The sequence below is a fragment of the Corythoichthys intestinalis genome, chromosome 20 (assembly GCF_030265065.1).
Source record: "Corythoichthys intestinalis isolate RoL2023-P3 chromosome 20, ASM3026506v1, whole genome shotgun sequence".
NCBI classification, from domain to species: domain Eukaryota; kingdom Metazoa; phylum Chordata; class Actinopteri; order Syngnathiformes; family Syngnathidae; genus Corythoichthys; species Corythoichthys intestinalis.
In genome coordinates, this window is record NC_080414.1 from 32,070,248 (window position 1) to 32,096,426 (window position 26,179).

General features: G+C 37.1%; 1 protein-coding gene across 1 annotated transcript in view; it reads right to left on the reverse strand.

Annotated features, from left to right (window-relative positions):
- The window catches only part of odad2 (outer dynein arm docking complex subunit 2), a 118,393-nt gene extending 95,554 nt beyond the window's left edge, over positions 1 to 22,839 (reverse strand). The window contains exons 1-11 of the mRNA XM_057824972.1: positions 22,747 to 22,839; positions 22,357 to 22,465; positions 22,056 to 22,271; positions 20,677 to 20,837; positions 19,950 to 20,136; positions 19,751 to 19,857; positions 19,328 to 19,464; positions 16,735 to 16,851; positions 5,179 to 5,273; positions 4,336 to 4,443; positions 1,883 to 1,903 (exon numbers count right to left, since the gene is read on the reverse strand). Of these exons, the coding sequence (XP_057680955.1) occupies positions 1,883 to 1,903; positions 4,336 to 4,443; positions 5,179 to 5,273; positions 16,735 to 16,851; positions 19,328 to 19,464; positions 19,751 to 19,857; positions 19,950 to 20,136; positions 20,677 to 20,837; positions 22,056 to 22,267 (1,145 nt within the window). The 5' untranslated portion in view covers positions 22,268 to 22,271; positions 22,357 to 22,465; positions 22,747 to 22,839. The remainder of the gene's footprint in view (positions 1 to 1,882; positions 1,904 to 4,335; positions 4,444 to 5,178; positions 5,274 to 16,734; positions 16,852 to 19,327; positions 19,465 to 19,750; positions 19,858 to 19,949; positions 20,137 to 20,676; positions 20,838 to 22,055; positions 22,272 to 22,356; positions 22,466 to 22,746) is intronic.
- Between the last annotated feature and the right edge of the window lie 3,340 nt (positions 22,840 to 26,179).

Below are 26,179 nucleotides of genomic sequence, written 5' to 3' on the forward strand. Positions count from 1 at the left end.
TAGCCTGATGGCAATGTGAATGCAATGCTAATGCTAAGAGTTACCTTTAATGTGTGATGATCACTCACCACAGACCTTTAAAGGCTAAAACAACAATGCATATTCTCTCTTGCCAAGATAAGAAAACAAATCTTACTGTGTGTTGCAAAACAAGCAAGCCTGGAGAGGACATTGGTGAGTTGCGGGTGGAAGGGTGCAGCACATCACATGTCACACAATCAGACAATGCTACGATGCGGGCTAACTACACATAAAATATCACACATTTTAGTCTTCCAAGAGACGTTTTTAGCGTATGGTCTTCGTCATTGTCATGAAAAAAAAATTGTTCGTCGACGAAATATTTTCGTTATAGTCATCGTTGACGAAAAACAACACTGATGCCTACTGTCCCCTCAGCTGGGCAAAATGAAAGTAAAAAGTCCCTCTCTCACTATGTCAAGTCAGACACGCGGTGCGTTTAGGTACACCATGCAAAACACATTCGCCACATTGGAACTTGATTTATTACATTATTAAAGGTATTATTATTATCATTATTATTATATTATTATTCCAATATTAATTCGTAATTTATTTGTTTTGCTCTGTGCATTCATTTTCAGCAGATTGGACTACAGCAACGGTATATTTACAGGTCTTGAAAAAAATCAGTCAGGAAGCTGCAGCTAGTACAGAATGCTGCAGCCAGAGTCCTCACAAATACAAGGAAGCTGGATCACATTACACCGGTTTTGAAATCGCTACACTGGCTTCCAGTGAGTCAAAGAATAGACTATAAAATACTACTGCTCGTCTACAAAACACTTAATGGCCTTGGACCAAAATACATGCTTGACTTGTTAGATTCCTATGAGACATCTAGACCCCTAAGGTCGTCTGGAACGGGTCTTCTGCATGTTCCAAGAACAAGAACCAAGCAGGGTGAGGCAGCATTTATTTATTATGCTCCTCACCTCTGGAACAAGTTACCCGAACGTCTGAAGTATGCTCAAACTGTTAGCTCCTTTAAATCAGGGCTAAAAACGCTTTTGTTTAACACTGCATATCCATAACTGTCTATATATTTCATTCTGTTTGCTCTCTATTCTTATCTCCATTGCTGATTTCAATGATTATTAGTAGTAGTAGTTTTTGCTTTATTTTTATTTTTGTTTTATTTTTATTCTGTGATTAAATGCGATCATTTGTCTTGGTTTTTACGTTGTGTTGATTTAAATATGATTTTTATGGTCTTCATGTGATGTAAAGCACTTTGAATTGCCTTGTGTTGAATTGTGCTATATAAATAAATTTGCCTTGCCTTGCCTTGTGTAATTGCTATTTGCAATAGTACTAGCAGTATTTATTAAGGCTTTAGTGTAGGTTTTCGGGCTGTGGAACGAATTAATGGAATTATAATGTATTCTTATGGGAAAATCCTGCTCGACATACGAACATTTTGAGCTACAAATAAGGTCTTGGAATTAATTAACTTAGTATGTAGAGGTACCACTGTAATGGAAACACCTAAAAAAAATCAACAAAAACTAATCTAATATGGTGTAGGTCCACCTTTTGTGGCAATTACAGCCTCAATTCTACAAGGTATTGATTCGTACATCTTGTGAATTGTTTCCAAAGGTATTTTAAGCCATTCTACAGTTAAAAACCTAACCTCTAACTCTTTTACAGACAATGGTGGTGAAAATTGCCTTCTTCCTCCGTTCGCCAGTCTTTATAAGTTAAGGTGACAGTTGTTATTATTGTAACATCGGTAAGTAAGTCCCAAGCTTCATCAGTTTATCGTTTATTTCAGAACATGTGCAACACAACGCAGCTACTGTCCGCTGTAGCTGACGCCAACAACAACAGACCATGAGAAGAGAAAGAAAAAACTTACCACTCTTCCGCCCCTCTCTCACTGTCGTGCGTCACACGGCGAGTTCAGGAACAACATGCAAAACACAATCGCCAAATTAGAACCAGATTCGTTACCTTAATTTATCATTATTGCTACCTGTATTATATTCTGATTTTACAATTTATTTGTTTCGCTATCTGTAATTGCTATTAGTAATGGTACCTGCAGTATTTATTAAGGATTTACCGTAGGTTTTTGGGCTGTGGAACGAATTAATCTAATTATAATGTATTCTTAAGCGAAAATCCCTCTCAACATACAACCATTTCGACTTACAAACCAGGGCCTGGAACAAATTAAATTGGTATGTAGAGGTACCACTGTATCTTGTTCTAAGAATAAAAGAGTTCTAAGAACATATTTACACTTCATTTACATCTACGTGTGTACAGTGAGGAAAATAAGTATTCGAAGATCCTGGGATTTTGAAAGTTCTCCCACTTAGAAATGATGAGCAGGTTTGAAATTTTCATGGTAAGTGCTTGTCCACTGTGAGAGACGATCTAAAAAAAAATCCAGAAACCACAGTGAATCAACTGTTTTTGTATTATACTGCTGCAAATAAGTATTTGAACAGCTGAGAAAATCAGTGTTAATATTTGGTACAGTAGCCTTTCATTAGAATTACAATGGTCAAAAGTTTCCTGTAAATTTTCATGAGGCTTGCACATACTGCAGCACGGATATTGCACTACTGATCCGCTTAGATCAATTGGGTTTCTGGACTGTCACTGAGAAACAGTGAGTTTGAGCTGCCTCCAAATATTTTCTATTGGGTTTAGGTCTGGAGACTGGCTAGGCCCCTCCAGAACCTTGATGTGCTTATTCTGAAGGTTATTGTGGCTTTCTGTTTCGTGCCATTGTCATGTTGGAAGACCCACTCAAGACCCATTTTCAATGCTCTAACTGAGGGAAGGATGTTATCCCACAAGATCTCACAATACACGGTCCCGATAATCCTCTCCTCAATACATTGCAGTTGTCTAGTCCCATATGCAGAAAAAAACCCAAAGCATGATGATGCTCCCAACCCCATGCTTCACAGTAGGCATGGTGTGCTTGGAATGGTTCTCATTCTTCTTCCTCCAAACACTAAGAGTGGAAGTAAGACTAAAAAGTTCCATTTTGATCTCATATGACCACGTGACTTTCTCCCATGACTACTCTGGATCATCCAAATGGTCATTTGCAAACTTAAAATGGGCCTGGACATGTACTAGTTTAAGCTGGTCTTTGAGTCTTTGTATTGGGTGGACAGTTTTTTTTTAAGCAGCTAACCGCTTCAAACAGGTCAAAAACTCAGACTAAAAAAGTCCACCTCCACTTCTCTTATTCGATGGACTTTTTAAAGGTGGCTAACAGGTCTTCGAGGCTCCCAATTCTAGCTAACAAGTGTTCAAATACCTATTTGCCGCAGTATAATACAAATAAACTTTTTAAAAAATCATCCACTGTGATTTCTGGATTATTTTTAGATTGTCTCTGACAGCGGATAAGCACTTACCATGAAAATTTAAAACGCACCCATCATTTCTAAGTGGGGGAACTTGCAAAATCGCAGGGTGTTCAAATACTTATTTTCCTGTACATCCGCCACACACGTTTCATATGAGACAGTGAGAGAATTAATGTACATAAATATTATTTATATAATTTATACATTATTTTATGTGTTATTAAAATAATTTTTTATTCATGTTTCAAACTACACTGCAAAAATACACCTCAGTCAAACTAGTTAAATTCCCTTGTTTTCATTGTAAACCTACTAGAAATAAGTGAGATTATCTGCCAACACTTCAAGTAAATTAGATTTTTGAAATAAGAAAAATAGCTAGCTGAAAATAAGCTTAACATACTTATTTTACACAATAAATTACTGTATTTAAAATGATAAATGATTGTTAAAAAAAGCTTGATTTTCAAAAATATACTTAATTCAAGAATAGATATTGGTTAAAACATAATTTGAACACATTTTTTTCTTGATTAAGGTGAAAAATTATCAACTTCTAGATGTATGGGTTTGATAAGAATAAATAGTAATATTTACTTAAAGTAAGTAGAATAATCTTACATATTGATCTGTTAATGTTTAACACTCAAAACAATATGGAGTAAATTATTTGACTAGATTTAAGAAGAATAATCTTATCAAGACATTATAAATTTGCACAGTTGATGTGTTTTGGTATGTTCACTAAATAATAGTGTTGATAATGTCAGATCAAATTTGAATTGTTAATTGTCTTTTGAATTCCACACTGAAGAAAGAGATACTATTTTTGTCCAATGTTGGAATCCTAATTGCTGTGCTTTTTTATTGCCCAACTGTCAGTTTTCTGTTCATAATGTTCTCTCTTTTCATTAAGAGATTTTCTTCTGTTTCATGATCTGACTCGTGATAAAGTAAAACAAAAAATAATGCTCACAGTCTCATGGAGGACAGTTGTTCTGCATAAGTAGACTCAGAGAAACGTGATATATTCTTGCTCCTGGTTCCCTTCTGTGCATCAAGATCAGATGCTTTGTCTTCTTCACTGTAATGATATTAAAAGACTTATTATGCCCAGTGGTAAATCAGTTGTAAATTAAAAAGGTATTAAACAATAGAAACGTTATGGCTTGTTATCATTGTCCATGAATTATCACGGCACGTCGGCACATCAATTAGCCAGGCTACCATAGAGTGTATTGAAATTCCAAACCCCAAAATAAAATGGGAATAAACTGCCTTTCATTTTTCAATTTCAAAAAATGCAAACTATTTTGCAGATATAATGCATATCTGTAATGGATGAATTGCTGCATAATTTCAAGATGTGAAAAATAAAGTATATGTGATGAGCAATAAGATAAGACTTGCTTGAGTGCAAGCAAAATAGAACATGTACAGCCTTGTAGGTGGGTTACCATGGCAATGACAGAGTGCCATAATGTCATTATTTCAACCCAGTGTACCATCAAAATGTTTTGGAATCTGTTATTTTAAAGTTGAACAGTACACAGTGTTACTTTAAAAAGTATTTCCTCACTGCGGGTCATATGCTTAATTAGGCAGAAAGGGTTTCCATGCTGCGACTGCATTTATTAGTCCTGATGACTGTGTAATCATGGGTATTTCCACTTGCCCCTAAACCATGTACAGAAACTTCACAACGCACCCTGAGTCAAGCATGACTTTCATCTCAAGCTCACAAAGTATCTTTAAAAAAGTTTATCACAGAGGATGTTCACAATTAAAGTACATAAACAGTTGTGGACAAAAATCCTACCGTTGAGACGACACAGCACTCTTGTTAATCCTTTTTAGCGACAGTTGTGTCGTAGCATCCTTTAATTTTTTGGAAGCTGGAGCCTCTTGAACATCCTTTTGAATGGGTCAAGGAGAAAAGACAGTTAAACACAATTTTACTGTATGTTCCAGTTTATCGAACTTCTTTGATTGTAGAAAATATTTCAGCTGATTTAAACCTACTCTGTCATACCTAAAGATACCCACGTACTATAATGCCAAAAAAGATATTGTTAATGTTATTCCTCTAGCCGTCCATTCTCTCTACCACTTATCCTTAATAGGGTTACAGTTGTGCTGCAGCCAACACGTGCTGACTTTAGGCAAAAGGTGGAGTGGGGTGCAACCTGGAAGGTCACCAGCCAAACACAGAACATATAGGCAAAATAAAAAAACTATGGACAATTTTAAGGTGCTATATCTAGTTTGTCCCTTTTTGACTCGCGACTGGCACCTCCTAAAGCATAACTGCAGCCTGTGTTAAGATCGTGCATGTTTCTAAAAGAAAAAACACAAAGCAACGAGCTTTTGGCCCATCAAATCAGCAAAAGTGTGTTATAAATCTGTTTTTGCCGAGCGGAGACTAGGCGGGTGCTCGATGAAATAGCGCTGCTGCCGCGGAAACGCAGGTGGACATGCACAGGTACTACCATTGAGAAACATTGTATCTTATAACAAAGTCCGTAAAGTTTTTCTTTTAAACTTTACCAGCGTGAATGGTTAAGGTTTTTTTTATATTGCATGAGAGAATATGCAATGTTGCTTTAGCCTTTCAAGGTGTTTGCTGAGTAATCCATACACTCTAAATGTAACTTGTAGCATTATCGTAACGTTCGTGTTAGCATTAGCTTTAGCATGGCGAGCATCCTCTTAAACTCTCACTCTGACTTGTTTACATCTCGTCGTGACATCCTGGTGTAAATTTGAAAATGTTGGAGCAATTAAAAAAATACTGTATGCCTTTATATAACTTACACACGAAAAAAATAGCAGCCTCAAATATCGGCTTACAAAATCGGTTTTGGATGTCAGCAATCGGCTTAATTTTTTTTCAGATATCGGCATCGGCATTTGAAAATCCCATACTGGTCGACCTCTAAAGCTTATTGACCATTAGATGTCTCCCATTTAAGATGCCTGGGATTTGTTATGCGAGCAGACCATTTGCAATGATGGTGCAAAAATTAAATGAACAATAAATGATTGAAAAATAATGAATTATCAACTCATGAATTAAACATAATATGTTGGGCGTACGGCCGCAGATATCGGTATCAATTTGATATCAGTATCGGATTTTTTTTTTTTTTTTTTTTTTTTTTAAACCTGTCCTGTTCAGCTGTTTGACACGGGGAATTGGAAGTCTAAGTGTCTGGTTGGTCTGAACAGTTTTAATGTTTCACAATGAGCGCATGACTTACTCCCATTGTGATCATTCAACGTATCTCGTTTATTATGACAAAGCAGCGAACAGGAAAGGGTTATGGGTGATCAGAAGAAAAGAAACACAAGAGAAGAAAGAACAGAAACACAAACAACAACAAAAAATACATTGAACACATACACTAACTATTAATATGTTGGTGCTATCATCAGCTAGATGTATTTCCGGTTAACACCATGTGGGGGGCCTGTTGACTCGGGAAAGAAGGGGAGGTGGGTGGGGAAGTCTATAAGCTAAGTGATTGGGAGGGGTAGAGTGTACACATATCAGCTCTGTAATCTAGAACCCAGTAATCATGTGAATCTCTAGTGAGTGTAAGCCCGTTGGTAACCGACCCTACACCTCCCCACCGCCGGTCCCGGCACCGGGACCCCTGACCCGAACGCGCCCAATCACATCCAGCCGTACGCGAGCCCCACCAAACACGCGACAGCCATGCAGACGAGCGGAGACACCACGCAGGCGCCAACCCAGTGCCACGGCCCACACCCAGCCAGCCCGGGGAGGGAGGGCGGTCGGAGGAGGGGGAGCGCAGCCCATCCCTCCTCCCACAGCACAGCAAAGGAACCATTATCACCCCCCCCGGAATCCAGTATCGGATTTTTGGAGTTGGACAATACTGGGATATCGGTTATCGGTGAAAAATTACTGGACAACTCTATTAAAACTTCAATGAAGTACCTTTAAAGCAGTTTAATGATTTCCCTTGAAGTAATATTCAAATATTGGAGTAGGGATAATTCTGTTACATATTGTTTGTTTTGCACAAATATTTCTTTTAGTTGTACAACATCGCAAGTTATTGTTTCAGTACACTTTTACACCTAAAAACTGCGACTGCCTTGGCAGAAACAAGACTCTTTGTGTCACAGTTTTTCCATTATTATTTTTCAGTTAGGTTTGGAGGGTCTGTATTTAAAGAAAAAAAAATACATTTAAAACCACATGTATGCATGCCAGTAAGACACATGTGAATTGCTGAATAGTTTGCAGGCAGCAGAGTTTTAATCACAGACACCTGCCTAGCAGAAATAGCTCAAGACTGTCACTGGTTGTTAGGGGCTTAACATTTTTAAAGGGCTGCGGAAAAGAATTAAGATGTATTTCAGAGAACTACGTTCACCTACTAGCAGGAGCCAAGCATGCCCAATCACTTTTCCAAAGACCTGTTTTTGCTTAAACATAAAGTGACCAGCTATTGGAAATATCCAAGTCAATCCAACCAACCACAGACTCGCATTCTGACTTTATTCAAACTAATTGACCTTCTTTAATTCCATTATACGTGTAATGGACAAAGTCCATGTGCTCTCGCAGAAGGGAACACTCAAATTTCTTTGACATGCCTCAATAAAAAGCACCATTACCAGTAACTTACTGCAAGTAAAACAACAGTAGAAGTCCAGGGGCGTAGGTTAAATGAAGCAGGACTGACGCCTGCGATGGTGAATCTATACATTGTTAGCAAGTGAAATTTAGTCGTTGACATATTTTTATCAGTGGTATATTCAATGACTTGATCATTGATGCAAAATCAGCATGGTTGTAAATCACAGGCCTCTGACTGCTTTTAACAGAAAACAACTGTCAGTGTCTTTCCTACCACAGATTCCAGCATACAACAGTTGGTATTAATTTTGAGATTTTTTTTTTTTCACTCGCAAATACACAGCATGCCCAATTTCCAATCTTGCTGAGATGTCAAAATGAATCCAAAACACTAAATGTAGAAGGAAAATCTGCTTCCTTCTTCAGTGCTTTGTGTCATTTACAATATTTGTCTGTCTGTTAGTTTGCCTGCCCATCGATCTTTAAGGACAACCTTTGTTAAGTAAAAAACTAATTAACATTTTGGTGCAAATCAGAGTAAAACGACAAATGGAGGAATTTAATTCATCTAGTTGCGCTAACTTTAAAATTAAAACATTAAATTTGAACATATCATATAATACGCCTGCACAATATATCGTTTGAACATCGCCATTGCAATGTGAGCATGCGCAATAGTCACATCACAGGACGTGCAATTGTTTTTTTTCTTTTTTTTAACATGTTAACTTTTGTTTTACTTCATAAAAGCAGCAAGTGTACAGATCCTGGAACCCTTTTATATAAAGCAAACCTGAATTAAACGGCATTATATAAATTAAGGATGTCCCCGATCCGATCATGTGATCAGAAATCAGGCCGATCGCGTTGTTTTTCAGAGGATCTGAATCCGGTGAAAAGGACTGAGTTTTTCATTTAAAAAATATCTTCATATTTTTCTGCTTCATGCTCGTACAGTGCCACAGCCTTGCATCCTCCCTCCTGTTAGGCAGTATAACCAAACTGTTTTTCTTGGTCACCAGTGCAGCTGGCGTTTGGTACTTCACGTTAACGATGATTGACAGGTTTGTAGCTTTGATTAGGCCTAAGAAGCTCGGGTAGCTCCACGATCAAAGGCACAAATGTGTTAATCATCGTTAAACTTGGAGCCCAGTCTAAGTGTGCTGTGCCAATTCATTCATTGTTTAAAAGAGAGGCTGTTCTCAGCAGCGTGAGCGTCAAAGCATGAGTGGAATCACTCATATGAATGTTAAGGAGAGTGATAGGTATGGCATTAAAGGTGATGCAATGAAAAATGTGGGTGCGCCTTAAGAAAAAAGTTAGGTGCAACCAGTACAACCTATTCAAAAAGTTAGTGTGGAGCCTTGGCAATATAAGTATATCGTAATGTTCATATTTTCTAATATCGTTTCAGCCTATCCCAAACAGAGCAAAGTTATCCGGTGAAAATTCTTCTAGTTTTAATATCGCAATATATCGCAAAGCCCCCAAAAATCGAAATGATGTTTTTTTTGTCCAATATCGTTCGGTCCTATCATACAATTTTTTTTTCATCCAAATCATAACTAATTCAGAAATTAAATCAAAATCAGAAGCTGCAAAGCCAAACCAATAGAGCAAGAGCATCATTTTACTCTTAATATAGAATCTAACACGCTCTTTATGCTCTTCAACGTCAAAAGATTACTAATAGGTACCGGTAGTTGAGGAAATCTTGAAAAAAAAAGATTCATTTATCAATAAGTTCATTGATTGAAAAATCAATATATTACCTCCGTGAAGTTGGCCCATCAGATGCCAAATTTATATAGAAATGATGTCAATCGTTTGTGCTTGTTTGTGCTGTACAAAAAAATAGTTTGTGCTGTTATCATTTTTAAGATATTTACAATTCTTCGATAGGTCAAACTGAGGTCAACCAGGGGTAAAATGGGTCAATTGTTTGTGCTTGTTTGTGCTGTAAAAAGTTTTGTTTGTGCTGGTATTGTTTTTGAGAGATATTAATTTCGCGTGATGATGCTCCCATTTATTGCAAAATGGACCCGACATGGTGCCTTTCATTTAAGCTACGCCTGTGCTCGTTTGTGTTGTAAAAATTTCTGTTTGTGCTATCGTTTCATAGACATTGTGATATTAATTTCAAGTGATGACGTCCATCGCAGCCCCTCCGTTGGTGCTGACAGAGCGTACCAATTCTCTCAATAACAGAGGGGTGTCCCAACAACTAGCGCAAACGTAGCACAAACTAATGGCACCCCTGCGGGTCCATTGTCCAGTAAATGGGGGGGCTGCGAGTCACGTCATCACTCAAAATTAGTATCTCAAGGCCCCGTTTACTGCAAAATGGACCCGAAGGGATGCCATTTGTTTATGCTATGTTTGCGCTAGTTGTTGGGACGCCCTTCTGTTATTGGGCGAGTGGGTACGCTCCGTCAGCCGCGGTAGTTGGATACGGAAAACCTGCGAGTGACATCATCACTCGAAACTAATATCTCAATATCTATAAAACGATAACAGCACAAACAATTTTTTACAGCACCAATGTAGCATAAATGAATGGCACCAGTAAGGGTCCATTTTGCAATAAATGTGGGGCTGCGTAACATAATCATTCGAAATTAAGATCCAAATCAAAAATTTAAAAAACCATAGCAGCACAAACAAAAGATTTTACAGTACAAACATAGCACAAACGAATGACATAATTTTTTATTTTCTATAAATTTCTGTTTGATGGGGGTGTCAACTTTACGGAGGTCAATGTATTGATTTGGCACAGAGCAAACAAATACCGTATTTTCCGGACTATGAGTCGCACCAGCCAAAATGTGCAAAAAGTAGAAAAAAATAAAAAACATTTATAAGTCACACTGGAGCATAAGTCGCAGTCGTAGTTGGGGGAAATTTATTTGATAAAATCCAACACCAAGAAAAGACATGTCATCTTGAATGGCAATTTAAAAGAAAATAGAATACAGAACAACAGTCAAAATAAATGCACGGAATGCTAACGTTAAATGACGCATGCACGAACTGAGACTGTGGCCACCTAGCTTTTAGCCCACGACTTTTTTGTTTTCTTCATTTCAGTAAGAGTAACCGCCACATTTCGCCTTACAAGTTTATCACTTTCTTTCTGCTGCTCGATTACCGTTTTCGGCTGCATATTTCACTCCTTGCACTTTGTAATCTGCAGAATATAATTTTCTTTTCCGTACCGTTTTGCTGTGCCCTTCTCAGTTGTTTTTATAAGTTACCGCCAATATTGAAACACAGGCCTTGAGTACCCTCTTGCGGTTCAGTGTGAAAATAATATAACTAAATTATTTTATAATGTGTTAATCATTTCACACATAAGTCACTCCAGAGTATAAATCGTACCCCTGGCCAAACTATGAAAAAACTGCAATTTATAGTCCAAAAATACGGTATATTTTTTTTGTTGTTGTTTTACATTTTACATATGTGCGACTGCAAAAACAATACAAAGATTATAAGTTTGCAATCTGGTATATCAACTTTATGGGCCAGGGTATAATTTATTGGTAATAAAATAGCAAACCAATTAAAGTTCTACAGTATTTGATTATGATTCTATTAGATAAGAGCAATAAGCACATAGAGTGTAGTTTTAAATGACTAAAAGAGTCCAAGAAATCACCCAAACTCCTAATTATCTTTCCGTGTATTAAGAGAAAAAGCAGACTTGCACTTTGCTGGCAAGCCTAAATGGTGCAAACACACTTGCGATGATGGCAAATTTTCCAACAAAAAAACATAAGTGAAATGGAGTGGAAAAAAATAAATCCATCCTCAAATGATTAACAGATTTTTTAGTTAAGATGGTGTTGAATACTGAGGCAATTTGTTATATCATCAAATTACTATAGCAGGAAGCAGTACTACTGAATAAATCATGCAGATTTTAATGTCTGGAAGCATGCCTTATGGGGTGCACGCACACATGTTTGTGTGGTGTGTGAAGCTGTTTGATGTTGGATCAAATATACTTCAACGTACTGACAAGCAGACACTAGCTCACCAGCATAGAGCAGAACAGACACTGATTACACAATGTGAACTGTTTATACTGTATATGTGAGTCACACAGCATCAGTGTTCAAATCATCGTTCTACAGAGGAGGCCCTTGTTTTGGGGTATTTAATGTGCCATGTTTGCTTCATGAGACAAAAGTCAAGAAAAATGTCTCATTCTTATTTTGTAGATGTGTAGAGAAAAGTTCTTGGAATAGTGATACAAAGTAAATGATACTACAAACTATTTGTAGCTACTTCACCATGACACAGCTACAGCAAGTAACTTTAAAACGATAGCAGACCATTTTTTGGACACAAACCCATCCCAAAAAAGGTTAGAGAATAGGCTTAATAATGAAATTAGGTCCTATTTAATTTAACCCTTGTGTGAGGAAAACTGCTGAAACGGTTGATCACAACATTACATTAATTGAATGTAGTTTAAAGCTGCTGATACAGAATGGGGACTTGAGTATTTTATTTAATGTTTTGAACTGTTAACTTGATACTGAAATAGTAGTTTATTTAAGCCTGAGAGGATTTTGTTAATTTTTTTGCACCAATGTAAAAAACATTAAAAGCAGCTAATAGCTGGTGAGGTTCAATAATCGATTTATAATCAAATCGTAGCCTCTAAATCATAATCAAATCGTTAGGTGGCCCAAGATTCCCACCTCTATTAGTAACTCAGTTACCTCATTGGAAGAGTAATTACCATATTTTTTGGACTTTAAGTCGCAGTTTTTTTCATAGTTTGGCTGGGGGTGCGACGTATACTCACGTATACTTACGTGGGAAATTATTAACACATTATTATTATATAATTTCACAAGTTATTATGGTGTTTTGCAGTAGAGCAGGGCGGTAAACCGAAAATTTACCGTTACCGAAATTCTTCACGATGACCGACGTAATTTTGACCATGTCAGTAAATTCGGTAATTTAATAAAACAAGAAAATATAGTCTTTTCATCCCGTTTTGACTCTGTGTTGTTCGGCTATGTTCATTCCCCTTTAAGAAAGCAGACAGTGTGCTTACGTTTTGAGTCACGTGGTTTTCAGGAAGCCAAACAAACAGAAGCCCGGTAGGCTAACACTAGCGGCTAACGCTACAAGTAAACGAGATGGAGTCGGGCTTAAGTTAGCTTCGCCAAACTTTCACCCGACATTAAGTAAACTCTTGGCGGGTTCCAGACGGGCTTTCACTCGCTGTCCTCCCTGGTTCTCACGATTTCAGGAGATGATGCTTTCAGTGCTTTCTTCTAGTAGCCAAGCCACAACCTTGTCAAAACGGCTGAAATTAATGAGTGGACTGGTTACGGACTTCATGTAGCAATCATTATGTCGCGTTATTTGGCATCTCTGTGTGATTTCTCTGAAAGCTTTCATGATGGTAAAGCACTCAGAATAAAGTATAATCCAACAGTGAAGCCTATATATAATATGACAGTTTAATGGCCACAGCTATTTTTCTGTATGTGTTTGCTTTATTCTGGCATCATAAAACCTTAAATGTTTCATTGGCATCAGAGCAATACAGCTTTAATCTGGTTGTGTCTGTGTGTGTGTGGGGGGGGTGCATGTATTAAAAAATGTTTCGGGGAAAAAAAAAAAAACTGAAACCTTGACATAAACACTTGTGTTGAATAATTATGTCACAGCAGCCATTACCAATAAGTTGTCTCACGTGTACTGTTAAAGCTGCAAGTCATTTGTGTTAGAATGACATGTTTGCACAGTCGTCATATTGATTTTTATAATGTTGTACATTTTTCAAGTCATACAAGCTGTTATAAATGTTCACACGAGAATTATTATTGTTTACAAGATTTTTTTAATACCTAATGTTTAGACTGCATGTGCAATTGATAAATTGAAAGCTGGTAAATAAATTTAACGAGAAACGGTTAATTTGTATTCCATGCATTGATTCAAATTTTCAAATTATATAACAGTCCGCTTGGGCGAATTTATCGTCGCGGTAAATCTGCTCAATTTATTGTGATACGTACTTAAGGCCATATCGCCCAGCCCTATTTTGCAGTGACACGGATGGTTTGGTAAACTTGTTGCATGTTCTTTATGCTATAGTTATCTGAATAACTCTTAATAGCTGTTACGTTAACATACCGGCCACGTACGCATTTCTTTGTTAATGTATCACGTAACATTATCATACTGTACACTTATTCGACATATTGTTCTCTATGGTATTTTAACTTTAAATTGCCTTTCAAGATGAGATATCTGTTCTATGTGTTGGATTTTATTAAGTAAATTTCCCCCAAAAATGTGACTATACTCCGACTTCTGTTTTTGTTCTTCTTCATTGCGCAGTTTTGGGTTGGTGCGACTTATACTCAGGTGCGACTTATAGACCGAAAAATACGGTAATTAGTACTCAGCAAAGTAACTGACTTTACTTTTCATGTTCTACACCTTATTACATTATAGATTCTGTAACACCTTTAACATCAAAGATGTTTATCTTACCTGATTCAACTGATTTTTTTTTCATTAAAAGAAAACATAGGTCACATATTTTCCTTTTTTTTTTTTTTTAATTTCACCTATATAAGTGTGTAATGGTATTCAAACTTTAACTTTCAAAATGCCTGTTGTACTGAACCCGCAACCTAACTGTGACCCCCATACCGAGGTATGTACTGAACCGTGACTTCCCGTGACGTCACACCCCTAATATATTTTTTTCAATATGCAGGTGAGGCACTGAATGTCTTACCTCTCCTGTCTTTGCTCAAGTTGTTTTAATTAAAAAACATCACACAAGTGTCATGGATGCGTCATTCAAGAAAAGTTTAGGGCAGGCGACTATTTTTGGTATCAAAAATATATATACAGTATAGTATTATATTGTAGCATCTACAAGGACAACGCCAACTTGTGGATAATAATGCACTCTACGCAGGAAAATGGTACATTATTTTCCAAATAATTGTACCCACCTGGACGCCATGAACCGTATGTAAAAAAGCAAAATGTTGCGCAAGAGTTTAAGATGATGCTCGCTACGCTAAATGCTAATGAGAACACGAATGCTATGCTAACGCTCCGAGCCACCTAGCCCATCGTCATAGCATTTGCAACAGCGTCACCAACCCCCCCACTCAGCTGTCTCCCAGGAAGCTGTGACAAAATCAGACAACTCTCGTTTCATTCAACCAAATTGTAGTAACACGCCCCATCACATCCTTATTAATGGTAACAGCGTTGCAATGATGGGAAAAGTAATTAATTAGATAACTCACTACTGAAAAAAATAACGCCATCAGAAACGCTGTTATAATCCAACACCGTAATTAACAACACTGGTCACACCCAGAATGAGCCGCAGATTTTTGCAGTCTGCGAGCATGCTATCTTATTGCCGTTTGACCGTTCTGTCATTCTGTGCACATGTACTAGCTAGCGCAGCACTACACTGCAAATTTATAACATTTTAATCCGATTGTTTTTCTTAAATCTGGTCAAATAATTTTCTCCATCTTGTTTTGAGTGTTAAAGACTTAATGCGTCATATTATTCCACTTATTTAAGTAAATATTACCATTTGTTCCTTCTAAGTCCATACATCTAAAAGTTGGTAATTATTCATCTAAATGAAGAAAAAATTGCTTTCAAATATTGTTTTGAACAATAAGTATTCTGAAATTAAGAACATTTCTGACAAACATATATACTAATTTATTACTTAACATAAGTCTGTTAAGCTTATTTTCAGCTTGCTATTTTTTCTGTGAAATTTACTTGAAGCACTGGCAGATAATTTCACTTATATTATACACTGAAAACAAAGGAATTTAACTATTGTATTTTCTGCCTTTAATTTTCTCAAAAGCCGATAGTACGCCATATAATCCGATGTGCCTTTTATATGGATCAGTATTGGTCAATCATGGCATGACATTCCCTTAAGCGCAGTTTCATCTAGTGGATGCATAATGCAGCCCCAACAACTACTACTACTGCACCTTATAACGCTCTGTGCCCTATACTGGACTGTCTCAGAAAATTAGAATACACAATATTCTAATTTTTTGAGACAGTCCAGTGTATATATACAGGACTGTCTCAGGAAATTAGAATACACAATATTCTAATTTCCTGACTGTCTCAGGAAATTAGAATATTGTGTATTCTAATTTCCTGAGACAGTCCTGTATATATACACAGGACTGTCTCAAAAAATTAGAATATTGTGTATTCTAATTTCCTGAGACAGTCCAGTATATGAAAACAGTTTAAAATAGGTCATTCATTAAAGGTGCCCCTTATACTCTGATGCGCCTTATAGTGCGGAAAATACAGGTAGTTTTAAGGAGGTGTGTTTTTGCAGTATGAAGCTAAACATGATCATCAATTCTGGTTGTGATGTCACAACCATGATTGCTGGGAAAGAAAGTGGGTGTTTCGATGATGTATCGTTCTGATAAAATTGTAAAAACAGCCAGATTTGAGTGCCAAGTTCATTTTCTACATGTCATTTTCATTTTTTTACATGGTCAGCATTTCATAGCACCATCTCACAGTTGCTGGTTGAGCCATGCTAAAGCAACTTCCCTAAATATGAGAAAAAGTGTTAGAGGAAAAGGATGGATTTTTTTTTTTTTTTGTACTTTTTTTTTTGTCCAAAATTGGTCATAATTCCACTGTATTTTACCTTTAAGAAACACTAATATTTTAACAAGACTGTGTTGTCTGTACCTGTAAGGCCATGCACTCAGCAAACTGTTGAGATTTGCTCTTCAACAGAGCAACCAGGTTCTTAAACACATCGCTCGCTTGCTGATAGGCATCATCGTCCTTCTCGTTCGTGACACCCTGTGTGAGCACATAGTGGAGAAAACACTTTTGTTAATACTGAAAACCCACAATCCTAATGCAACCCACATGCCAGTTCGGGAGTAGCGCGGTGGCCAAGAGAGCTTAGAGAATCTCCAGGCAGCCTCCGAAGGGAAGTGTAAAGCCATGTTAACCGCTAAATTAGGTTTAAGACACTACCGTATTTTGAGGTTTCATTTGCATCAATGTCACCCGTTTGGTGCCAGGCTGTAGTTTCTACACTCCAACCCCTCTACTTTGGCTGAAATATTTCCAGGTGTAGAAACAGAGACAGGAAACCTCTGGCATGTCAGCAGAGTCACTGAGAGAGAGTCAACGCTGCAGCAAGCGTGCAAATTAACTTTTGAAAATGATTGAAAACAGATTTGAAGGGAGTCAACGTTTGGTGTGTGGAAGCTCTTTAAAATCCTGATAGTATGTGCAAATTGTCTACCATGCAACTTGTGTAGAAAACAAAAATATTAATGCAGAAAACTTTCAAATAATAGGAAAATTTAAAAAACAAAACAAAAAAAAACAGCTTAACTTTGTAGTCCTCTGTCTAGACTTTCTGTTATCTATCTCAATGGAATCGGCCTATCTTGTACGATGGCAAGATAGTTGAAATCTAAGTCTATCACATTAGGTGCACATCAAGGCCGGCCCAGCCTATACGCAGACTATGCAGCTGCTTAGGGCCCCTGACCACTAGGAGGCCCCCAATCTGGCAACCTCATTTTATACGTTGTTAATAGAGCATCGTGAATAATGTGGCGCGCATTGCCGTTTATCTATGCAAACATCCGTTTACTACAGTTTGCTTTATTTGACTTTTGTGAGTTTTGATACTTGATTACAAGCTTAAAAAATAAAAGTTCTTCATTAACTTCTTTCTTTTCCTCTTTTGGAAAACGGTTTGGCGCCATCTACTGTAAGTACTGACAATCATTTGTGGTGAGAAGTTTAAAGTATGCAGTGCAACAAAATCTGATTAATATACAAAATATGGACGTATGGGTTGGATTGCATGTATGGGTTTCACAGTACACTGTGACGAAATGGTGGGCCAAAAATATGGGCCCCTTGGCATTATTTTGCTAAGGGCCCCCAAATGGCCTGGTGCACATGATTAGAACATCATTACCCAGTGTTTTGAAGGAGGCTTGGCTTATTTAAACCTCACATGTAATTTGATGTGCCCCTGACTGTTAAAGTGAGAGAAAACACCATGGTGAGATCAAAGAAGCTGTCTGAGGCCTTCAGAAAGAAGTATGTAGACGCTTATGAGTCTGGTAAGGGATTTTAAAAAATCTCAAAAGAATATAAAATCAGCCATTCCACTGTCTGCAAAATAGTCTACAAGTGGACATGCCCAGGTCTGGCCATCCAAGCAAGTTCACCCTGAGAGCAAACCGCAAGTTGCTAAAAGAAGTCTCCAAAAACCCTAAAATGTCATCACGGGACCTAAATCAGGCTCTTGCTACAATTGATGTGAAAGTGCATGCCCCTACAATCAAAAAGACTTCATAAGTTTAACCTTCATGGGAGGTGTGCAAGGAGGAAACCTTTGCTCTCCAAGAAGAACATGAAGGCCAGACTGAAGTTTGCCAGAGTGAATGTAGACAAAGACCAGGACGTCTGGAATAATATTCTTTGGACAGATTAACCTAAAATTGAATTATTTGGACACCAGACCAGAGGACATGTTTGGCGTAAACCCAATACAGCATTCCAGGAAAAGAACCTCATACCAACTGTGAAGCACGGAGGTGGAAGTGTCATGGTTTGGGGATGCTTTGCTACAGCAGGACCTGGCTAGCTCAATATAATAGAATCCACCACGAATTCTACCGCGCATCAGAGGGTGCTTGAGAAACATGTGAGATCATCTGTGAAAAAAATTAAAGCTGAAGGGAAACTGTACCCTGCAACACGACAATGACCCAAAACATACCAGTAAATCCACCAAGGACTGGCTGAAAAAGAAGAAATGGAGAGTCCTGGAATGGTCGAGTCAAAGCTCGGATCTTATTCCCATTATGATGCTGTGGGCCTCAAACGGGCTGTACATGCCAGAAACCCCTCAAACATCTAACAGCTGAAAGTATTCTGCGTTGAGGAGTGGGGCAAACTTTCTTCAGACCGATGTCAAAGACTGGTAGATGGCTACAAAAAGCACCTCACTGAAGTTATTTCAGCCAAAGAGGGTAACACTAGCTATTAGGTGGTAGGGTCTCCTAACTTTTTCCTCAGTTAGAATATGCATTTTAGGCTTGATGAGTAAAACAATGTTATTTCTTGTTGTTTACCTGCAATTAAATCACTTTCTTTTCCAGAGATAAAGAAAAACAAGATCAGACGTTGGTATGTAAACATTTCTTAATAAAGAACTGAATATTTAAAGTTGTGTCCTAATTTTTTTCACGTGACTGTACATAGATGTAAGCCCAGCACATTTGGAAAATGACAGTCTTACCATGTTGAGAAAAACTCCCGCACTGCTGCAGGTGATGTGGAGCGTCTCTGTGTCATAAGTCTCAATCACAAGGTAACACATCTCACCTTGTAGCTGTCTCCAAAGAGGGGCACGGCATCTATTTCGAAATTCATATTCTAAGAGGTGAGAGACAAAAGTTACAAACAGAAACACATGTGGAAAAACATGCTAGCATGTTTAAAAAACATGAGGAAGAAGCTATTTCATTTACATTTTTGTACAAATAGGCTCAATAAAACTGTACCAGAGATCACACTGTAATTCAAACCCACTTTATCATACTAAAGCACAAATCTAATATTTTAAGAGAGTTTTACGGTTTTAAGTCTATTGTGTTGAATATTCAGCATTTGTATTAAGAGCAATTGCAGCCCGGAGAAATATGAATATAATAATTCAAACCTGATGTGTATTGAACTGACTTTAACACATTATTGTCTCCCGGACCGCAAAAACTTTGTAAATATTCCACTTCGTTGTCAACATAGGCAGGATTGAGGCGGAACTTTCTGAAAAAGGTAGATTAAAATGTATTAAAGTATATATTTCCATCATTTGTCAAAGGTTGAGACAACAACAAGAAAAAGGAGGAAATACGCACTCTGATACTTCTTTTAGGAGCTTGTGAAGAATCTGTTTGTCGAAATCTAGTAGAGTGTGTAGGAGCTGCATCTTGAGGTCTAGGGGCAGGTCTTGTGCTTGATCATGAGATCTTTCTTTGCTTTTTACAGCCTTTTTCATGTTGGCATAACTGGGACCGAGAATCTTCACCACAGGCATTCTATTTTCTGAGCATCAAGGAGAAATTAAATGCAAAATGCAGCTCATATTTGTCTTTCATTTTGCAAGAATTGCAATCAGCACCCAACTCTGCTACCTTTAGAGATATACAGTTATGCTTGAATGCTGTTCATTTTTCCATTTTTTGAAAGTCCAATATGATAGAAGCGTGTCAAGATTTAAGAAATGGCAACAGAATTTTATTTTAGACTACGAATAAAGTAGTCCAGTGCGGCTTATCCATGAACAAATGCTGTTTTCGAGCCAAATTAACTGATCCAATCCCTGTCCCACCTCCTTCTCCTTTTGTGGTTGCGTGCAGACAGTAACTGCGGTCTGCAGGGGCATCATTGCAACGCTAGGGGCGCCAATTATAATAGTAAATGGTAAATGGTGTTATACTTGTATAGCGCTTTTCCACCTTTCAAGATAATCACTTACGTGCAGCTCCAGTTCATGCGCCCCTAACAATTTGCTGCCCAACCCGACCAAGCCAGGAACCACCAGTGAATCGAATTCAAACTTCAACACATTGTTGAAGAACTTACCTTCGATACACGCCTGAAGTTCAGTCATTCCCTTCCCATTTTCCAGATTCACTATATTTGAGAGCTGGTTGAAGTTACGGACAGAAATAGTTGGGGGAGAGAGCAATAATGTAGGATTTCCATGTTCATCTTTTTCAATGGAGTGTAATGCCCCGGAGTCTCTGAGGTGAAAGAAAAGTATTATTTTTAGAATTAGAATTACATAATTGTATCTTATTGTCTGTGACGGTGAGCCAAACTTTCTGATGCAATAGAGGAGAATTTTACTTCTAAATACAAAAACTGTAGCAATAGTCAATCTCGAACCGGAACATGCTAATGCAGTACTTCTCAAATAGTGGGGCATGCCCCCCATGGTGGCTCATGTGACCTCGGAGAACATACTTTTTTGCCATACTAGAATAAAGTGAAATTGCACATCCACTTAGTGGGTGGCAATGGCGCTCACATTTTCAGAGTGTGTGCAGTATTTTTGAACCAAACAACAGCACACAGCAAAGAGCACTGGAGATATGAAGAGCTAAGATGAGGTAATATGGTAAACTGTATGCAGCCTTTTGACTTTGACTTTTAATGCAGTGGTAGACGAGGAAAGACCGGTCTGTTTACTGTGTCTAAAAATGTTTGCAGAGGACAGCAGGTAGCCAAATCAATTAAGACGTCACTTAAAGACATTAGACCCCAATCACATTGATAAGCCGCTTGATTTCTTTTTCAGCGAAAACGTGCTGAATATTGCCAACAATTGTCTCGTTTTGTCAGTGTTACATCAGTAAACCAGCGAGCACTGTTGGCATCATATATGGTGGAATACCAAATTGCTCAGTACAAAATAACACCACACCATAGAAAAGGAGCTGAAAAATAAAAATTGTCCCACTGTCCAATTAGGCTGTCATTTTTTTTCTATTCATTTTTGTTTCGATCAAATTGTTTTGCATATTGTTCTGATGAGGTAATGTTGATAATCAATTTAATTTGTTATTATTTATTGATTTTATTCAATGTTATTTTTCAGTATCAAATGGTCAAAAATTAACCTTGAGTGTATTTTTCCAGTTTGGATGTGACTTTTTTTTATTATTTTTTTTAATTCGGGCAAAATGATGCGCTATAAGTCTTCTCTGTTACAAACAAAACAATGTTAATAAAGTTATACTTTATCGTAAGTTGATCTGTATTACTTTTTTTCTTTAATATTAAAAAGGACACAATGTTATGCGGAGGTGTACTTATAATAATAATTTTATGGACAAATTATATTAATTACAGTGGTGGCAAAGAGTTGGGTTGGCGTAAAACGTTTATATCTTCCTGGGTGTAACAGAAAATAATTGAGAAGCACTGTGCTAATGTAAGAGGCTCATTAATAGACTGACTTGATTTCATAATCGTCTTCAAACTCAGATGCTTCTAAAGTAGTGGTCCACTCCAGTGGCTCCTCAAACAAGTGCTCCGCCTCCTGCGAGTGCAAGGAGCTGAAGTCCTCTACAAAGCCCATCAATTCTCTCAGCACCAGACTATTTATCGGCGTGGAATCCAGTTTTCCTGCCGAAGTCCACTTGGCTGCTCTTGTCAGTGTTAAACCCATTATGCTGGGGAATATATTTAAAAATAAATAAATACATCATCATTGATATTGAAAAAAAAATCGCATTTCATGTGCATGAGGAAACTCACCTGATATTTGTTAGGACAGTCTGTCTATATAATAATGAAAAAACCCATCATCCAAACATGTTCCAAGTGCAGGGACCCTCGGCCACCCCCTTCGGTTGCTAAGATACAACTAAATAAAAACAAAAAGGTAGGATGATTATATCTTCTATTGCATGACACTTAACAGGCAGTTCATCCATTTGCATCGTTATTTAAATTATAACACAACAATTAATCACCTAAAATGACAGCATTTCACAATTGTAATGGTTTAAACGTGTTTTATCTTTTGAACTTTTCAAACTCAAGAACTTCAGCAACTGCTTGCAAAGTTATTCGCATTTATCTTCCATGCATTAAGTCAAAGAAACACGAACGATGTAAAACAACAAACATAGCATGTTTACTTACTTTCAGTCGGTGTCATTCGTAACGCTTTAGCTGCAAGCGCAACAGTATTTCCTGTTGCCGTCCAGTCGCCATAGTTACAGGTGACGGATTTACCGTAGTATTTATTAAAGGTACGCAACTGGCGTCCGGCGTCAACGTGATCATGGACTGATTTCATCCGACGCCACAAAGAAGCGCGTTTCCATTACATTTATAGGTAGGGCGAGTGACAGCTATGTTCTATGGAAGCTGCCTGTAGTGTATCTTTTTTTTTTTTTCATTCATTCATTTCCCATGCCGCTTCTCCTTTTTTTTAATATATATTTTGAAGAAGAAGAAAGGTACCAAATTTATTTATCAAATTTACCAATTTATCTAAGTATGATACATACTCTAGTATGTACCATTGCCCACTAATAATAGTAAAAAACCAAAAAGACAATAAATTTATGACCTTTAGTCGATTATTAGTTTAGATATTAGATACTTATGCAATCAGTGAATATTGTTTTTATGACGGACAGCCCTTCCAGTTGAAATGGATTGGCTGTCTATCACAGTCAATGGCAATAGTTAAATAAAAATAAATGTACAGTACTTTTTAAAAACATTGTTTTTTTTGTTTTTGTTTTTTTACCTGCAAATGTGTATTTTAAAATTTTAATGTATTTTATTTATTTATTTATTTTACACTTTATCTACACTGTAAAACCTGATAAGTTTGGTGAACTCAAACCATTTAATGAAACCGATTGCCAAAAACCATATAAGTTTATGAACTTAAAGAAATCAAATAGCCTAAAATCGTTGATTTAAGTTCAAGTAACTCAATTATTCGTTGTTAATGAACAACCCCTAGCAAAAAGTATGGAATCACCAGTCTCAGACGAGCACTCACTCAGACATTTATCATGTAGAACAAACTTAGGTAGCTTGTAAAAATAAAAGTGCAACTCTTTAGCATTCAGAAACACTGAAAGAAATGAATAAAAAAACATTGTGGTGGTCAGTAAATGTTACTTTTATAGACCAAGTGCAGCATTCTATTCTGAGGAAAAAAATATTGAATCATGAGAAACAAACAAAGAAATAGCAATCATAACACATCTCTAGTATTTAGTAGCACCACCTCTGGCTTTTATGACAGCTTGCAGTCTCTGAGGCATGGGCTTGATTGCAGTTGCCAGATCATTCTTGCAGGTCAGAGCCTTTCTGTGGACCATTTTTTTTTTTTTTTTTTTTTTAAATTTCCACCACAGGTTTTCAATAGAGTTGAGATCTGGGCTATTTGCAGGCCATGACATTGACTGGATGAATCTTTCTCCAAGGAATGCTTTAACAGTTTTAGCTCTGTGGCATGATGCATTGTCATCTTGGAAAATGACAAACATATTTCAATTGAAGGGATAAGAAAGCTGTCTAAAATTCCAATGTAAACTTTATTCAAGATTTAACCACAGCCATCTCCCCAGTGCCTTTGCCTGACATGCAACCCCATATCATCAAGGACTGAGGGAATGTTGATGTTTCCTTCAGGCAGTCATCTTTGTAAATCTCACTGGAACAGCACCAAACAAAAGTTCCAGCATCATCACCTTGTCCAATGTAGATTCTTGACTCTTGTCACCTTGTCAAATACAGAATATTGACTCTTGACTACCTAAATGTTAAAAATTAAGTGATCATTACTGAGTTTCCTTCCACTGAAGTAAATTATTACATTCTACTTCTGACAATTCAACTGAGAAAACTAATTGCCTTAAAATATTTAAGTTTAATCAACACAATAAAAAACTTTAAATATGCCACACAACGTAAACCCTTTATTCAGTTGAAAGCTCAACATTTAAATTTGAACACAAGGTATGGTGACCTTGAGTGTCCTGAAAGGCACCTAGATGCAAAGTTGTATGTTTGCATAGGGACAGTAGGGACATAACACTAGCAACTTTATAGGATGCTCAAATTGTCCCCACCAACTTTTAAGGAACCTTATTTCCTTACAATAATGAGTTGTTATATAGGTAGTTGTAATTTTGTCTTCCTAAATGATTTAAGGATAGAATTGACCCAACTATTATTAAGTGAATTATTTTCATTACGTTAAGACTTACATTTACCTCTTTTCACTTGCTAAATGTGCAGGTGTTCTGCAATTTCACATACATGTGCGCATCAGTTAAGAGCAGAGGTGGGTAGAGTACCCAAAAATTTAACTCAAGTAAGAGTAGTGTTACTTCAAAATAATATTACTCAAGTAAAAGTAGTAGTAGTACAAGTAAAAAAGTATCCAGTGAAATGAATACTCAAATAATGAGTAACATTGTAAGTAACTGCTTAGTTTTTTTTGTTTGTTTTTTTTTTGAACAATGCTATTTTTTTTCTCTCACTTATCCTTATGAACTGTTGTTCTAATGATACTGTCCAATAACCCATTAAATAAACACTTTAAGTCAAACAAATACAAAAAAGCAAGCAAAAAAAGAAGACAGAAATGAAGAATTATTAATCCAAAGAGCATGAGTGCCCTCTAGTGGAGAAAATAGTTCCTAGTTTGAATAGTGAATAGTTCCTTCTTAGCAACTATTATGAAATTAAAAGAAATATATCTCCGGTTTTCCGCGGTCAATCTGTGCCAAATAAAAACTAGGAGGAAGCTTTAAATTTGCGCTTTCAAGTCATGCTGAGGGCACCGCGCTATGTCAAATTCTTCATTTTTTAGGCCACGGGATTGAACAGGCTGGCGTGATCATAGAACGGCAAGCTTACCTTTGATTGGTGTGATGGAGTCACGTGATTATTGTTGCAACGTCTCATTGGTGAAAATAGTAGCGCTACTCTTGGCAATGGGATCGATGGCAAAAAAATAAATAAATCTAATGCGTACAATAAAGAGGAAAAATGTAACGACTCTTAAGTAGCCCAAAGTAGCAGAGTAAGAGTAACATTTTTTACTGCCCACCTCTGGTTAAGAGTGGCGAGTACTCACTATTTTTGTTTTTATTGAGTTTTTTTATTGCCTTTTCATTACCTGAAAAATACTTTTTGTATGTATTTCCCTTTCATACTTTTTACCATTGTGGTAGCTTCAAAGCAGTGTTGATCTGTTGACCACATTAGTCACGTCGCGTATTTAAACCGTCCTTATTTGATATAACTACATTAAAGTATTTTCTTAAGGCATTTTTTTCAGTGCGTTCTGCCTGTACGCATCTAAACAAAACAAGTTGAAATCGCATAGCAGTACTTTGGGTGTCTAATTCGCCTCGTGTTGACGTTTCTCCGATATAAGACATTTTGGCAGAACACCGGTCCATTTTTTCTCCTCAAATGTACATTTCATTGGAGTCATGTGATTATTGTTGCGACGTCTCATTTGTGAAATTGGTAGAGCTACTCTTAGCATTGCTGGCAAAAAAATATATATATATAATACGTAGAGTAAAGAGGAAAA